Source organism: Leguminivora glycinivorella, chromosome 10 (assembly GCF_023078275.1).
Source record: "Leguminivora glycinivorella isolate SPB_JAAS2020 chromosome 10, LegGlyc_1.1, whole genome shotgun sequence".
NCBI classification, from domain to species: Eukaryota; Metazoa; Arthropoda; class Insecta; order Lepidoptera; family Tortricidae; genus Leguminivora; species Leguminivora glycinivorella.
Genome location: NC_062980.1, coordinates 558,115 through 575,616, shown reverse-complemented (window position 1 = coordinate 575,616; position 17,502 = coordinate 558,115). Strand labels below are relative to the sequence as shown.

Genomic DNA, 17,502 nt, shown 5'->3' with positions numbered 1-17,502 from the left:
GTATAATATAAGAGTAAAGTTCATCGCTTGACCGCCATCTATTAATACAAGCATTAGAATTGGAAAACCCCGAATAGCCAAAGGTGAACGACACCGGCTGGTCAATACGACAATACACCCACAACTATACCCATTCATGACTGCTTGCTCTTTCTAATGGCTGAAGCTGAAAGAGGTGGTTGCGTAATAAGGCCAGGAGCGTTAAGCAAGCCAAAAAGTATTATGTTGATTCGATATGACCCGCTCGTGAGAATAAATAATTTATTTATGAACTATTATCAAAATATATTTTATCATAATGCAGTAAAAATACCAGATATGGATGGAGGTATTAAATTGGAATATTAAGATCCAGACCTTGAGACCTTGAAGAAAACTCACGATCATTTTAATAAATAAGCTAATTAAGTCCCGGTCGTATTTGAAAATTGCGTCTAATATTTCGAGTCACAGCTAGGTTGCAAACTAATTATATTCTCCTGTATTTCAAAAGCCATGCTTATCAAACTAAAATTCAGATTTTTAAAGCCTGAATGCTTCCGGAAGCGGAAGTGATGAGCACGCGGCTTAGGTATTCGATGAATTTGTGTATAGCATATGTGAAGAGTTTTTTAAAGATATGTAACGTAGATCAGATATCGAATGAAAACAAATATGGTCAAGCAGAAGTACAGATGTAGTGCGAAAAAGGTTTCCTTCGTATTTTTCCGGAAACGTTCGTATTTGTCATGCTAGTTCGTGTTCGTGCATTTATGTAAGAATACGAAAGCAAATCCTTCCGCACTACATCTGTAAATCATTTATTGAAAGGGCAAGTGTTTGTCGGTTTGGTGAGTTCCGAAGAATCTCACAGTTTGACGATCTTCAACAAACTGAGTAGTGAGGATAGAAATGACGTAATTTCTAGTCCATTATGACTTAGATCTGTATAACTCAAGAGTGAATAGACATCTTTTATACATCCTATTATAGTAGTATCATGTAGACTGTATCGGCACTTTCCATCAGGAGTATCAGGACTCATTGATGTGCTTGAAACCAGAAAAAATGGAAAAAACATAGATAGGGTTAGTCGGATTTTATAATATTTGTCAAATGCTTTACTTGTTTCACAATAAAAAAAGAGAGGCAGAAATTACATTGCACACAATATAATAAAGAGTACTATCGTACTGTCTGCACAATACACAATTCAATCTGCAAGTTCGATTGGTCAATATTCTACTGATTATCAGTGGATTATCAGTTTAATATAACAGCTTTTTCTATAAATAAATGTAGGTAGTAAGTAGTATGTGTATGTGTGAGTTTTGAATGATTCACGGTTATTTTCATTAGACTTATATTGACCGGGATATCTAATGTATGGAATCCAGTGATTTGTTTGTGTAAAAAACCGGTGAAGTCTGAATTGAACAAACGTAGTGACACTGTGAGTGTAGTGTGTTTGGAGTTTTGGACAGACCATCGAGTGTGAATGCGACCAGTGGTAACGCTGAAAGTGAACGCAGCCGACGCGCGCGAAGGAGGGTAGATCGCGCGCTGTCTATGCAACTTTAACATCCACCCGCCTTCGTCAGTTTTCCGTGATCATGATGCATGCAACTGCGTCGAAATATCGGGAGCTCGACAAAAATCAAAAAGGTAATCACGGTCTATATCCCGGTCAATATAAGTCTAATGTGTATGTGTGTGCGTGTTAATTCCGTAAATGGGTCAGCGGGGCGCAAAGTGAATCAATCCCGGAAACTGCTAAACTGAACCCCCCTGTTTCGGTTCCTGTTTTATTAATGAATGTTCCTGGTGTGTTAGATTGCAACATTTGCAACGTCAGGCTCGTACCTACTGGCTTAGGTGCTTAGCATGGTCTGCGCAAGGTTGAGCAACAACAATATAATTTTTAAGAAAAAAAAAACCGCCGCCTTTAGGGTTCTGGTGAAAGCTACTTGCGAATATTGGATTATGTAGAAATGTGTAGGTATTTTTTAAAACTGCTTTTAATGCTTTAATTATTTGATGGCAACACAAATAAATATACGCATACCGTTAAGGTTTGAGGAGTTTCCTCAATCCCTCATGAATCCGCGCGATTATAAGAAATCGAAGCTTGTCAAAATTTGACTTGAAAACTCAATATTCTTAACACACATAACTAAATAAATGTCACTGTTCTGAACTTAAATGCATGCTATTCTTATAAAAATACCAAAGTCACTAAAGTGTGCCGTTCATATTTAAGGAGTTCCGTTATGATCTTCATCAGCAGTTCCACTGCACCAAATGTCACTGTTCTGGACGTAAGTGCATGCTGTTCTTATAAAAATACCAAAGTCAGTACCTATAAGCGTGCCGTTCAGATTTGAGGAGTTCGGTTCTGACCATCATCAGCAGTTCCACTGCACCAAATGTCACTATTCTGGAAGTAAATGCATGCTGTTCTTATAAAAATATTAAAGTCACTATAAGCGTGCCGTTCAGATTTGAAGAGTTCCGTTCTGACCATCATCAGCAGTTCCACTGCACCAAATGTCACTGTTCCGTACGTAAATGCATGCTGTTCCTTAAAAAACATAAAAATCACCATATGTGTGCCTTTCAGATTTGAGAGTTCCCTCGATTTCTCCAGGAACAGGATCCCATCATCAGAACTGGGTTCTGAGAAAAATGGGACCAATCTGTATGCATATACATTCAATCAAAAAATTTTTTTTTCAAAATCGGTCCAGTAACGACGGAGATATCGTGGAACAAACATTTAAAAAAAAATGTTTACTCCCTTGGCGTTGAGGTTGGTAAGATTTTGGTTAACCCCCCGGGAGTCGAGACAGGATGCTTTTTATTTATTTTAAAACACGCTGTATTTACTGGACGAAATGCATAAATCATGAATAAAAATAAAAAGACTTGAACTGATACTATCGTGTAGATAACATACATATAAGTATGTAATATCACAGAATATATAATAGTACAAGTACAGAAGGCCCACTGCTTTGATGTTCACGAAATGCCGCCTTTTAAATGCCTACAAAATTCTAACAAAGAAACGAGCCGCACGTGCGCAGCGTCGGATGATAGGGTTGGCTATGGATTAAAATGAATTAATACTCAGATGAAAGGTTATGCTACTACATTCCAGTCTTGGGTACTTTCTAGGTAATATGTACAGTATTTATATATTTTTGTAAACCCTTATTCATTTTTAAGTCCCACCAACATCAAAAGCTTTATTGAACTTTTCCATGGGACTTAATCAATAGTAGATATGTGTAAGATTGTCCTATTTTACTCATGATGTCTGTTTATCTAAGCACCATTAGCCATTCACACGTGGACATCGCATATAAAACTTGGTACCAAATTTCAGCTTTCTAAAAAAACTCGCGACGTAAAGTAACAATAGAAAGTGCGAACGTGCGTTCCGTGAAAACGCGCGCCACAGACAGACCTGATTAGGCCGCGAACTCGCGGCCGCCAGCATGTACTTGTAGCGCGGCGATAGAACCGCGGAGTGAGCCGCCCCTGGTAATATCAAAACACTAGAGCGGCATCGGCATGGCCTTTGATCTCTTGAAATCATTCGCCCGTATGATTTGCTGGAATCAACTGACCAAACTGTGATTGCAATTGATAATGGTCAGTTTTAGTTCATCGTTGGCGGAAGGAGGTTGAATTAAAGAGAAAAGTGAAAACGAAGGCAAGTTGACTTTAAAAATATCTATCGCTTTATTGAATTAGGTAATATAGATTTATATGTATTTATTTACCGAGAAAAGTTGTAAATGTGATAGAGGCGCCGCCTGAAAAAAAGCGTGCCTATCAAACACATAAATTAAAGAACTGATTTTTAAAATGCACTAGCTGGGGAAAAGCTAGTACTCACTAAGTTACGGGAAATTTACAAAAACACAGGCAAAATAATAAGGTTTTTAACGAGGAGGGGCACTTATCTAACATATTTGCTAAAGAAACTAAACAAAAAGCACGGTTTCCTGAAATCGTCAATCACTAATAATTTATTGCTAATAAAACATGCATCGACCACCTTGTTCCAGCCCCTTGATGGATTGGAGTTCTCATAAATTCACACCTGAGTCCCGGACTCCCTAACTACCTACAAGGATATCCCCACGGACGGAGGGAGGCTGCAGTGACAGGTAAGGTAAGTTAACGACATGATCTGCGTGATCGATGTTTTATTGGAGGAAAATAAATAATTGAGATGAAAATTATCATACTTAAATCACAAAAGTTTCGAAATTCGTAAATAAATTCAAAATAGGTACGGAAAGAAAATCACAACTCACAACTCACAGGGGAATTCCCTGCAAATATTTAAAAGCATTAAACCCAAAACAAAATTTGACTTTTAAAAATATGCCTCGAACAGACTCACCTGTACACTGACAGCTGTCAATGTCAAACGCTGCCAACTTTGCTTGATATCGATCTGTCAGTGCACGGGGAACTCGGGGAAGGAAAAATGGGAAAATAGCTTTACCTTTTGCGTTGACTTGTTTTACATTATTCCCATCACGATCACTATTTATAATTCCATTCGCGCGCACATCAAAAGCTTTAATCAACAATGAGGTGATTAGTTCTAAATTTAAATTGGAAATACGTCGCGGGACCCGTGCTTGGGCCACGGGCGTGGGGTCACTGCGAGTTGCCGAGAGGAAATAGTTGTTTATACCGTGGTGCGTTTCAGATAATATCCCATGAGCAAAGGAGTCGGCCGGGATCGAGGCGCGCTCCACAATGACGCGCCCGGGCCCCCCCAATGAGAACTTGCCTACGGTACGTAGTTTTAATAAAAACAAACGCTTTTAATATTTTATTATGATAGGTGTACGCGTCGGAAAATAAAGCTATCTTATCAGTAATAGATAATGTTTTACTCACAATTCTCGTCCAAATGTTTGTATTTAACCATTTTGCGTGAACACAGCTTGGCTTCAGTAGCAAATACTGAAGAATTAAGAAGTAAAGATATTTCCTCTTCGTGATTAATGGGTTTTCCTGTCTATGACAGTGAAAATATACATGTTAAAAGTGTGTGTAGGTAGGTGCATTTTTATCCAGTATTATCATTTGAAGTAAGTAGTCCTAAAATTTAATTTTTCATTGTAGGTGTATTTCAAAAATTGTGGCACATGATATTTTTGATAATTTAATCAACATTATTATATAGTTTTATCTATGTTTTCTTAATTCTTAAATTTCTTAAGATCGATTTTTGATTATAATATCAGTTATCCATTATGTAAGGCAAAGAGGTAACAATATTGAAAATAAAAAACTGTTCCATGTTATTGTGTATTGATTTGACTTTAAATTAATGACAATTATGTCAATTCACAAGTATGTAAGCTTATAGATAATTACATAGTGTAACTAGTTCACTTAAATGTATTTTTAATGTACAATCATGTAAAATCCTCCTTGTCACACATAAACAACATTGATAACCGGATTCAACTATAAGACCACCAACATTTAGCAACTACAATGATAACAATACCTTTCATATATGTTTCTATATTTGGTTATCATGACTATGCAACAACAATCAAGTCGCAACACAAAGAACAATAATATAAATAAAACAATCAACATGAGTCAGTCCAGACAGTTGGCCGTTGTGCAGTATGTGGTCTGTTTTCAGAGCTCGTAGGCCATGTCCATTTTCCTGGGAAGTGACAGTGTATGTGGATTACTAGTTTGTTAGCATAAATACTTCTTTAGATGGTTCAAGAAATTGTATACAAACCAACTGAATCATGACCCACTATAAGCTCATTTTGCCAAACCGTCTTAATGTAAGTAGATCGAAATTTGCTTGCAGATAGGGTTTCCTTGGTGACAAACTTGTTATTATTTTATTACACAGTGACATGTGTGTAGTGACATAATTTAGTTAGTATTTAAAAAAACCTAAGTGCATTATTAAGCGATAAACCTTACAGGTTTCAAAGATTCAAATGAATTATCTGCCAAGTGGGTCATGAATCAGTTGGGTTGATAGTACTAAGGACAATGGTTTCATTTTGATCAACTGAATAATGTAAAGAAACTTGCAGGCAGGTTCTTGAACCATCTAAATGGGGTTTGAGGTTGAGGGTCTTTCCTGAAGAGTGATAATATTTCAGTTATGTTTGTAATATGACTACGTACAGTCCCTCATACCTCTGTGTGTGTGTACAAAGCCAATCTAAATCGAAAGTAAGTTTAAATATTAATTATACTACTGAAAAGGTACCTACTTGATAACTACAACAAGTACCTTTTGAGTGTTACCACACGTGCAAAAAGGGCCTTTGAAGAGTTTTCATCTTTGTAATGATAATTATAATTATTATAATCCTATGTTATTTTTATTTGTCATTATTTTTCTTCAGGAAATGGGCCTCACTAATGTAGAAATATAAAATAAATGTCTAGCTTGTGAAGTCTTAACTTTCTCAAGGCATTTTGTTACAAAATATAGTAGTTAATTAACTAAATGCATACCCTTTAAATCCTTTAGTTTTTAGTAACATATACTACCCTTCTAATGCCACATAAAGCTCCTTCCAAAATATGAATCTTGAAAATGCAACATATGAAATGTAAATGTTTGTTTAATTTAAAATATTAAAATCACTGTTCTCTTCTAAATCTAATGTCTTTTCTTATTCATTCAATTTCCATAATACTTAGACATTATACAGTATGTAAACTAACGAAAACCATTTACTGTAACCCGTAAATGTCCAGGTAATACAGAGAAACTTTTACTATGGGACCAACACCCAAAACGTGAAATAAAAATTTACTCTCCCATAGGAAATACTTACTATAAAATAAAACTACCTATGAAACTGTCAGAAGATATTTTCGTGATTTCGGGGTTGATCCCATAGTAAAAGTTTCTCAGTATCACCTGGACATTTACGGGTTACAGTAAATGGTTTTCGTTAGTTTACATACTGTATAATCCTTCATTAATTTATAAAATAAGTGACCGAAGTGGAAAATTACATTAACTTCCTTATTTCACAATTTATTAGATAGAAAAATATGGAAAAAATGCAAGTATCTTAACTGATGATGCATCCACCGAGATCCCCTGGGCCCTGGGTTGAGCCTAGAATGTGACCTTGAGACCCTCCCGCTGAGTACAAAGCTCTGGTGCCGTAGCCGAATGGCATTTCTGCGACGCAAAACGGAAACGAAACGCTGCGAAAGGTAGTCTGCTCTGTCGCGCCAATGCGCAAGAGCGATAGAGATAGATATCTACGAGCGTTTCGTTTCGTGAGCGTTTGTGCCATTCGGCTACGTACCTTGGTTAGTGCGTTTTCACATTATCCGATCCGATATCGGATGTCGGACCGATATCCCATACATTACGGTCGCCATCTTGGATTTTTTCTATTAAAATCCTTCCGGCATCCGATATCGGATCGGATAATGTGAAAACGGCCTTACCCTCAAGTTAAGCAACCTTAGATTTTAGACACACTTATTTTACAGAAAAGTGAATGTTATATATTTATATTTTCCAGGTGAAACTGGTGGTGGTAGGAGATGGTGGTGTGGGGAAGAGCGCCATCACGATCCAGTTCTTCCAGAAGCTGTTTGTGACGGATTATGATCCCACCATCGAGGACTCTTACATACAGCACACAGAGGTTGACGGCCAGTGGTGCATCCTCGATGGTGAGACTTAGATGTTTATTATTAATTAAACTGTGACTAAATCAAAAGTGTCAATGAAGCCAACCAATAGATATTCCTATTGCGCGATGCGGTAGCTATGGACTGTTGGATCTAAAAGGTAAATCGACTCTTTGAACGCCAGTTCACAGCAAATGACTGACGCGAGCGGTTACAGTCCGATATTATCATAGATTAATGTTACACTACACCACACATAAATGGCGCCACAAAAAATGCCTTTTTGCCATTGATTGTTTGTAGATTGGCGTTAAGTGTCACTTTCTAGGCATAAATCTATGTTAAAAGTGACACAACGTCATCTACAAGTATAATCGAAAGCTACAAGACATTTTTTTTTGTGGCGCCATCTATGTGTGTTATAGTGTATGCGCGTTCTTAGGCGGTCGCATTTTAATGTGTGGGATGGTATAATCTTCTTATATTTAATCTATGATATTATTTACCAGGCAGTCCAAAAAAATTTAGAATCAAGTGTTTCGAATCTTTTAGCTAGTTTTAATAAGAGGCTACGCTGTACGACTCCATACTTTATGCTTTTTGTTTCTGGTTAATGTTTATGTTTGACAATTAATCTACGCTATGTCGTGCGTGGTCTATAACGCCGTCAAATTCTGTAACTCGACTTTTTCTTAGACTTTAATACTCATCTTCTAAAGTCAATTCGAAGGAGGTTGTAAAATCCTACTTGAATAAACGATATTTTATCTTATCTTTATCTTATCTTATCAATAACTCGGCTATCTTTGCCCGCCTTATAACTGTGTCCACAGTTTATCATTACCTTCTCGTTATTTTTCAGTTCTGGACACAGCGGGCCAAGAGGAGTTCAGCGCGATGCGCGAGCAGTACATGCGGAAGGGCGACGGTTTCCTTCTCGTCTACTCGGTCACGGACCCGCAGTCTTTCCGCAATTTACGTCGGTTCCACACTCAGATACTGCGCGTTAAGGACAGGTATTGTTTTCAGTACGAAGAGTTTAAAGATTAAAGAGTGCTTATAATATTATAACATCTTGATTTAATGTACATGACCTTTACAACGAAATAAATGAATATGAATATGAATATGAAATCCTGGTCACGGCACCAAAATGTAACATCACCGTTAGGACACTTAGAACTTCAACTAAGGAACTAAACAATTTTTTTTATTTTTTTTTTTATTTAGTATTACATACACATAAACTATCAATAACAGGGCATCCTAATACGATAGTATGGAAATTTACACAACATTTTATACATTGCCGTAGCACAAAACATATAGCGTAGCCTTTGTGAATCCGTTCAGAGAATTTATTTTGATGTATGGTTTTTAATGACTATAGAAAAAGCAAGGTGCCCCCTTTAACCCGCCTGCCTGGGGGGAAAGAGACGGTCGAAATAATTCATCCCTGTCCCTCCCGCATCGACGCACGCTGCTGTTCGCTGCGCTCCGCTGACGTACGCCCGGGCACCTTCGGATCTCATCGTGCGCCCTGTCTCACTGGAGGCTACGTAACTGCAAGTACATTATTGCTTATCGCTTATCGCTATGACGGCTAAGTGCGACGATTGTGGCAAATATATTTCGGCCGGCGATATAATGGTCTGCGCTTCGTGCACTCGCAACTATCATTATTTTTGTTTAAAAATATCACAAGATGACTTTAAAAGGCTGTCTAAAAATAACAAAAAAGTGAAGAACTGTTCAGCATGCATAACGGGGGAAAAGGGCTCAAAAACTGTGACAACACCTACGTCGGGTGCTAACATATCGAAAGGGATGGCGACTGGCTCTGGTATTGACCTCAGCGATGCCGCTGCCAGCCCCCTCCTGCGCATCGCTGCCTCTTTATCGCGGGCAAGCTCAGTTGAGTCGACGCATGCCCCCTGCAGTTCCCTCACTGACCTGGAATTACGACTGACGGAGCTTATAACAACGACGCATCGGAACTTGGAAGCGCAGCTTAGGGAAACAATTAAAACAGAGATAGCAGCTCAGTTGGCTGCCGTAAAAAATGAGCTAGATGAGAGGATAATTTTATTGGAGGAAAAAACAAATAAAATCCAAGATTTAGAAGATAAACTCAGTGCCGCCGAGGAGCGCGTCGCCCAGCTCGAGAATGATTTTAGTTCGCATCAACAGTGGTTACGTATGAGCAACTTGGAGATCTCGGGAGTTCCCGAACTGAAAAATGAGTCTCCTAGTAATGTCGCCATTAATATAGCTAAGCATGCAGGCGTTGCTCTCGAGCCGAGTGATATTGAGTTTGCGCACAGAGTTCAGCCCGCGCGCCCTCTACAAGGCCGACCGAAAAATATTATTGTCAAGTTGAGGCAGCGCGCGCTCAAAGATAATATTTTATCTGGTTTACGAAGATCGCGCGGTGTCAATACGGCTGACATAGGCTTTAATGGAGAATCGCAGAAGATCTTCGTTCACGATCATTTGACTCCTGCCAATAAGAAATTATTTAAAGACTGTAAAGACCTCTGTTTTTCTAAGGGTTATAAATACGTCTGGGTAAAAAATTGTAATATATACGTACGGAAGGCTGACCAGGCTCCATTTTTTCACATCCGCTCAGCCACGGATTTGCGCAAAATTGTTTAGCTTACCTATTGTTAACGACGCTTGTTAATATTTTACTCTCACTTCTGAAATTAACTTGGCTTTTTTCAAGTAATAGTTGCGGCTTATCTGAGGCAACGGCAAACATAACACTCACACTACTACACACGTATATTACACACTTCTACATAATTTTGTACACTACATATACATATGTCAATGTGCAGTCGCATTTTTATAACGTCACGAGAGCACTCCTCTTCACTTTATCACTAATATCGCTATTTAGCAAAAAAATTAAATATAAATCGTACACGTTTTATCGGTATTTGCCATGCATGCCGAGACGTCGTCGTCACCTCCAAATAACTTAAAAGTATTCTATCAGAATACACGTGGGCTACGTACCAAAACGCTTCAATTCCACCGAAATGTGTTATCTCATAATTACGATATTATTATTATTACCGAGAGTTGGTTGAGTGACGGTGTTTTGGACGCGGAACTATGTGACCAGCGCTATGATGTTTTTAGATTGGACAGGGACAGAGTGTTGAGCGGTAAAGCCGATGGTGGAGGGGTTATGATCTTGGTGCTTCGATCTTTGGGTGCTCGCGCTCGCCCCGAGTGGTTGCGCGCTGGCATGGAATGTTTATGGGTCACAATTCCAGCTAATTCGTTGCGATCGCATACTAACGACTCCACTTTACATTCTTGCCGCGATCTTCACCTGTGTTCAACTTACGCGCCTCCGGGCCATTCACTGGCAAGCAATATTACTAACTTAAACGATTTGTATGAAAAGGTTATCTCTGAATCCCCCAACGCGGATCTACTTGTAGTAGGTGACTTTAACTTGCCACACATTAAATGGAGTAGCGATGCTCTGCCAGTATTTGAAAGACGAGGAGCTGTAGAAGTTCAAAATGCGGCGTCCTTATTGATCGAGAGCCTTCTGTTTGCAAACTTAGAACAACAAAATTTCACACAAAATTGTAGTAGTTATACTTTAGATTTAGTTTTCGCTAATTTCTCGGCTGAAGTTTTAATTTCCGATCGTCCTTTAGTTACTGCTGATAAATACCATCCCCCTCTTGAAATAACTATAAGTGACATTTTTTGCGGCTCTTTGAAAGATACTCCTGTACCAAAATTTAAATTTCGTAAGGGTAATTACACACTTATTAATAACAGCCTCAATAACATTGATTGGCACTCGTATCTTTCCTCGGTTTCAGTGGAGCAAGGACTGACGAAGTTTTATAATGTGCTTAATGAGATAATTGCTAAGTATATTCCATTAGATACCCGCTTTAATAAACGTAAGTATCCTATTTGGTACAGCACTTGCCTAATTAAGGTTATTAAGGAAAAGAATAACATGCATTTGAAATGGAAAAAATATAACAATCCTTCGGATTACGATATTTTTTCACTATTACGTAAACGGCAAAAACGGCTACAAGAATTGTGTTGGAAACACTATCTGCACACAGTCCAAGAAGGGATAAAAAGCAATCCGAAGCAGCTCTGGTCTTTTGTAAAAGCTCGCCGAGGCGGTTCTGCATACCCTAAATCCTTTGAATACCAAGGCCAGACTTTAAGTGATAATACTCAGATTTGTGATGGCTTTAATAATTTCTTTTACTCCGTTTTTAGCTTGCCTCTTTCAGTTTACCCTGAAACGCATTTTGCGCCACCTTTTTGTAATAGTCATCAGACTGTCTCGACTATAAATATTTCACCTGTACAAATAGAAAATTTATTATCTAAATTAAATCCTAACGGTGGAGCTGGAAGCGATGGGATCCCCCCGTTCTTTATAAAACAGTGTGCATCAAGCCTTAGTTATCCTTTAACTATTTTATTTAAAAAGTCTTTGTCAGAGGGTTTATTTCCTGAAAAATGGAAAGAGGCTTTAATTGTCCCTATTCACAAAAAAGGACCTAAATCCAAAATAACAAATTATCGCCCTATATCTATTTTAAACCAGTTCGCTAAATCTTTCGAGAAAATAATGTTTACGATGTAATTAACAAAGGTATTCCTCCACAGCAACATGGGTTCCTCAAAAATCGGTCAACAATATCTAATTTGGTAGATTTTACAAATTTCGTAGTAAAAAATATGGACAAGAGAAAGCAGGTTGACGTGATCTATACAGATTTTGAAAAAGCTTTTGATAGAGTGGATCACGTCATCCTGCTACGCAAGCTCCACTGGCTGGGTCTCCGCGGTGATGTCTTTAGATGGGTCACGTCATACGTTTCGAACAGGAGGCAAGCGGTTGTCCTCGGTGGATGCCGGTCAAACTTTGTGAATGTCCCCTCTGGTGTTCCTCAGGGTTCGCATCTCGGTCCTTTGCTCTACAACGCTTATCTATTTGATATTTACTCAGTATTTCAATCATCGGGGTTCCTAATGTATGCTGATGACAAAAAAATTTTTACTGAAGTTAGCAGTTTAAGCCATTGTCAACAGCTACAGAGGGATCTGGACCGTTTATTTCTGTATTACAACAACAACCGAATAACTGTTAACATATCAAAATGTGTCCAGATCTCCTTTACTCGCAGCCCTAGTCCAATCAAATATCAATATAGTATTGGAGGTGAAGCTATAGAACGAGTAAGCTCGGTAAAGGACCTTGGTGTGACCCTTGATTCAAAACTAACGTATGTTCAACATATAGACGATATTGTGAACCGCGCTTATAAGAATTTGGGTTTTGTATTTCGTGTTTGTGGTGAATTTGAAGATGTTGGCAGCATCAAAGTTGTATTCTATGCATATGTTCGAAGCGTCCTTGAATATGCTAGTAGCGTTTGGTCTCCCCAATACGTAATACACAGAGATAAAATAGAGAAAATTCAACGCTCCTTTTTGCGATACCTCGGCTTTCGTACCAAACAATGGGATACCGATTATGAGTCTAGGTGTATTCGTCACCGCTTATTGAGCCTACAGAATAGAAGAATCTTATTAGACATCTCTTTACTGTATGACATAATCTCAGGGCGCATTGACAGTTCCCATTTGCTCTCGGAGATCAAGTTTTCAGTGCCGTCAATTAGAACTCGTAATTCTGTGCGTTCCCTGTTTAGTCTACCCAGAGTTCACACCAACTACGCTCAAAATTCTCCCATCAATCGTATTTTAAAACTTTATAATAAACAGTTTAATAGTATAGACCTGTTTGATTGCACTAAATCAACCTTAAAAACACGTATTCGGTCATTTTTACTGAATGCTAAAAACTGCGACAATTAGCTTTTGCATGTTTTTTGTATAGTACTTGTGGACATCTGTTATTGGCTATGTTAATGGTTCCTTGTGTCTTAAATTTATTTTTTGTATTGCTGTTGATGACCCAAATAAATAAAATAAAAAAAAATAAAAATAAGTAGTCACTGTACTATATATGTGTATACCTAAATTTATAACTGAAATAGATATGATTTACTAGTGTCCTGTTTCACCGGGGGCAGACGAGAATTGAACTCACCTTCAGTTTACGCTACCAACGTCCTAACCACTAGAGATCCCTATTTTAGCAACGGTCTCTAAATGACGTTATCTGTGTAAACTTTATGTTATGACTAACCTACTGAAAAATTGATGGAGAGCCTGATATAAACCCACACTTATTTTCCTTTGAAGGCGGTGTTGCCCATAGCCGGTGTCGAGTAAAAAGTATTTATGTACAATTATCAATTCCAGGGACACATATCCAATGCTGCTCGCCGCCAACAAGGTGGACTTGGTCCACGTGCGCGCCGTCAGCGAGGATGCAGGCCGAGACCTCGCGCGCTCGCTCAACGTGCCCTACATCGAGACCAGCGCTAAAGAACCGCCGCTGAACATCGAGCGGGCTTTCCATGAGGTATAGTTTACACAAACATCCGCTAGATGTCGCTGAGTGTTGCCTACAGCGAGGAGGCTGGCCGAGACCTCGCGCGCTCGCTCAACGTGCCCTATATCGAGACCAGCACTAAAGAACCGCCGCTGAACATCGAGCGGGCCTTCCACGAGGTACAGTTTACACAAACATCCGCTAGATGTCGCTGAGTGTTTTCTACATCGCGCTAACGGTGTGTCGACCGAGACCTCGCGCGCGCGCTGCGTGCCCTATATCGAGACCAATTTAAAGAACGTTCGCTGAACATCGAGCGGGCCGTTTTCTACATCGCGCTAACGGTGTACAGTTTGCTAGAACGTTCGATAGACCTCTCTCGCTCGCTCAACGTGCCCTACATCGAGACGAGTGCTAAATAAAGAACCGCCCCTGAACATCGGGAGCGGGCCTTCCATGATGTACAGTTCACTGGAACGTTCGCTAGATGTCGCTGTGTGATTCATGCGTAGAGATAACAGAACTAGTAGTTAGCCGCGCTTTTGTCAACAAATAAAGTTTACTAAAACTTACGTTAGATGTAGCCAGGCCGAACGAAGCATTTTCTACATAATCTAACTCTATTTTTTTAAATTTAGAATTTGGATTCAAAATGATTAAAATTCAGTAAAATTACGAGTATATGTTTGTAACAAATAATTCATAAGTAAAAAATACAATTTTTGTCCTCAGCTTGTCCGAATAATCCGCAAGCATCCACAGCAGGAAGAGAAAGATCGTCGTCGCCGGAAATTTGGAAAATGTACGCTGCTCTGAGATCCACAAGTGGCTAACTTCACGATCACCATTCGTTGCTACTTTCAAGCTGTCGCAACTGACAGCGGTAGCAGTAAAGATCCATGCGTGGCTAACTTCACGAAGGTAACAATCGCGGCCAGTCTCAAGCTTTTCACGCTGTGACGCACTTCCAAGCTGTGAGTAGCCAGTATTATGAGATCTATACGTGTCTAACTTCACGAATATAAGCCAGGCCAGTCTCATTGGAGGCTGCGGGATGCGAGTTACATTTGGCTAACTTCACGATCATTATTCGCGGCTACTATCAAGCTTTGAGAAGTAATCCATATGTGACTAACTTCATGAATATTCAAACTATTCATGGCTATATCGAGCCGTGTTGAATGTATGATGTTCAATTTCTAGGAGCTGTGGGAAGTTTCCGAAATTTTCATAAGAATGTAAATTTCCGTTTTGGAAAAGGAAATTTTCTTTTCTTACATAAAGTCTAAGTTTCCAATAGTCTGAGAAAATTTCTCTAATTTGAAAATTTCTGTAATAAAAAAAGTTACAGACCAAAAAAACAGGTACCTGAATTCGTCCCAGAGAAAATGGCGCTTATTTAGGCGCTTTCATTGATTAAGATGCGCCAAAGTGGCCTAAATCCCACCTTTTTCATTTCTAACAGTTATAAAAATCAGAGCTGTGCTTTTTAAACCAAAACTGCATTTGAAACTAGATATGGTTTGCTTAGTCGTAAGGTCGATTATTTAAATGAACAAAGAAACCCCGTTATTTTGAAGTTTCTAAGCTGAAACTGCACAAATGTTTTCCAAACTAAAAGGTCCTCATGATCATGGACCCTTTTGCTATGGAAAAGCACAAATAAAGAGTTTGTTTTATATATGGATGTATATTTATATAAGAGAGTCGCAGAGACGTAAAAACTGTAGTTATTGTTGGTTGATAGTCACAAATGCCTAGCATTTATTTATTCAATGCAGAGACAGGTCAAGAATATTGATTGACAATTTCCGACACTGTCCCGATCGGACGATTCCGGCAATGTTCGGCATTGCTACGTAGCATTGATTGGTATAACTTGACGTTAATGACGTTCCCTTGAGTGCGATACAACAGTAAAATAATTACTTGATAACCCTATTTGGTTACTGGTAGAAAATGCTTTTTGGCACTAAGTTCGCTTTTTGTACAATAAAGATTAATCCCCTTATTCATAAACGTACTCTAAAGTTATCAAGCCGATAAAGTTCGTTTGTCCTTTTCTATCACACCAATACGTCGGAAAGGAACAAGGAACTGTTGTACTAAGTGCTATATTTGTCTACTCAAAGGTTAGCTGGAAGAAATCCCTTAAAGGGATAAGTTCGCCTTTGTACTGTCTATCCTGTGTCATATTTGTGTTTTGTGTTTTGTACAATACAGAGTTTATACATACATACACACGTGAATAAGGGGGTAAATAGATACCTAAACCTAAATAGTCGAAACCACTGACAAACTTCTTAGAAATTTATTTGCAAGAAGGGGGGGGCAGCTTACTGTAAACATCTGCCCGTGTGGACAAGATAGTACCTTTTGTGGAAGAACATACTTTCTCGGCTCAAACAACTGCTGCGCAAAATTAGTGGCGAATACCAATCGTTATTCTTTACTCGTCTCTGTCCAAAGCCTAGTCTGTAAGCTATGTAAAGGATTTATTTAAACGTATTTTTAGATGTTTTTTGCATTTATACACTTTCGTTCTTTAATTTATTTTAATGTGTAATCAACTGGTTTGTATATACAATAGGCATTAGACCAAAGCGCAATCTAATTTTAAATCCTACTTATGGTAAAATGACAATGTATTTACCGAGTTTTTAATGTTTCTTGGACTGACCTGTCATTTTCAAACAAAATAATGGTGCAATATGTTAAAAATAAGTGTTAAGGATGTAGAAATTGAATATATTATGTTTATTTGCACAAAGAATCGTAAAGAATATATACCTAGACTGCAAGTAACATAGAAATTACATGTGACTTTTTTTGTGGGTTGTCAACGCGCACGTGACACTCCTTGTGCTGCGGGCGTCCATAGGTGACGGTGACCGCTTTCTATCAGACGGATAGTATGCTTGTTTGCCACCGACGGAGTATTAAAAAAAGGTTTTGACTAGAAAGAGAATTTTGCTTGTATCTTTATACGAGTAACCTATCAACGTTCTAGTTAATGACACGCGAAAATGTGGTACTTAAGGTATCATTTATTAAACAACATCACATATTATATTATGTATTAAGCATTACCTATATGTATATTGATTGGATAATGACATCACATTCTCAATACTCCAAGGCTGAAATTACCAAAAATTCGTAATCATGATCTCTAACAAAGCATTCGAGTAAATAGTTTGTGTTTCTCTTTCGCTTTGACGCTTGAAGCTGTAAGGGCGAAAGAGATAAGAAGCAAAATTGAGGTGTCTACACATCTACTGGATATGATTGCCACTATTGAATATATATATTATGTTTATATTATAAACTTAATAAATGCTTTTTAATATCGTAATAAAAACTACAATATAAAA

General features: G+C 38.3%; 1 protein-coding gene across 4 annotated transcripts; it reads left to right on the top strand.

Annotated features, from left to right (window-relative positions):
* Positions 1 to 4,040: 4,040 nt before the first annotated feature.
* Positions 4,041 to 16,248, top strand: LOC125230239 (ras-related protein M-Ras-like). Of its 4 annotated transcripts, none has more exons than XM_048135341.1 (6): positions 4,041 to 4,157; positions 4,712 to 4,800; positions 7,548 to 7,701; positions 8,522 to 8,675; positions 13,996 to 14,158; positions 14,861 to 16,248. In XM_048135341.1, the coding sequence occupies exons 2-6, from the start codon at positions 4,762 to 4,764 to the stop codon at positions 14,942 to 14,944; spliced, it is 594 nt and encodes a 197-aa protein (XP_047991298.1). In that variant the 5' UTR covers positions 4,041 to 4,157; positions 4,712 to 4,761; the 3' UTR covers positions 14,945 to 16,248. The 4 variants fall into 4 exon arrangements, with proteins under 4 accessions (XP_047991298.1, XP_047991297.1, XP_047991296.1 ...); XM_048135340.1 differs by having other exon boundaries at positions 4,047 to 4,162; XM_048135339.1 differs by lacking the exon at positions 4,041 to 4,157 and adding an exon at positions 4,459 to 4,593.
* Positions 16,249 to 17,502: the final 1,254 nt, after the last annotated feature.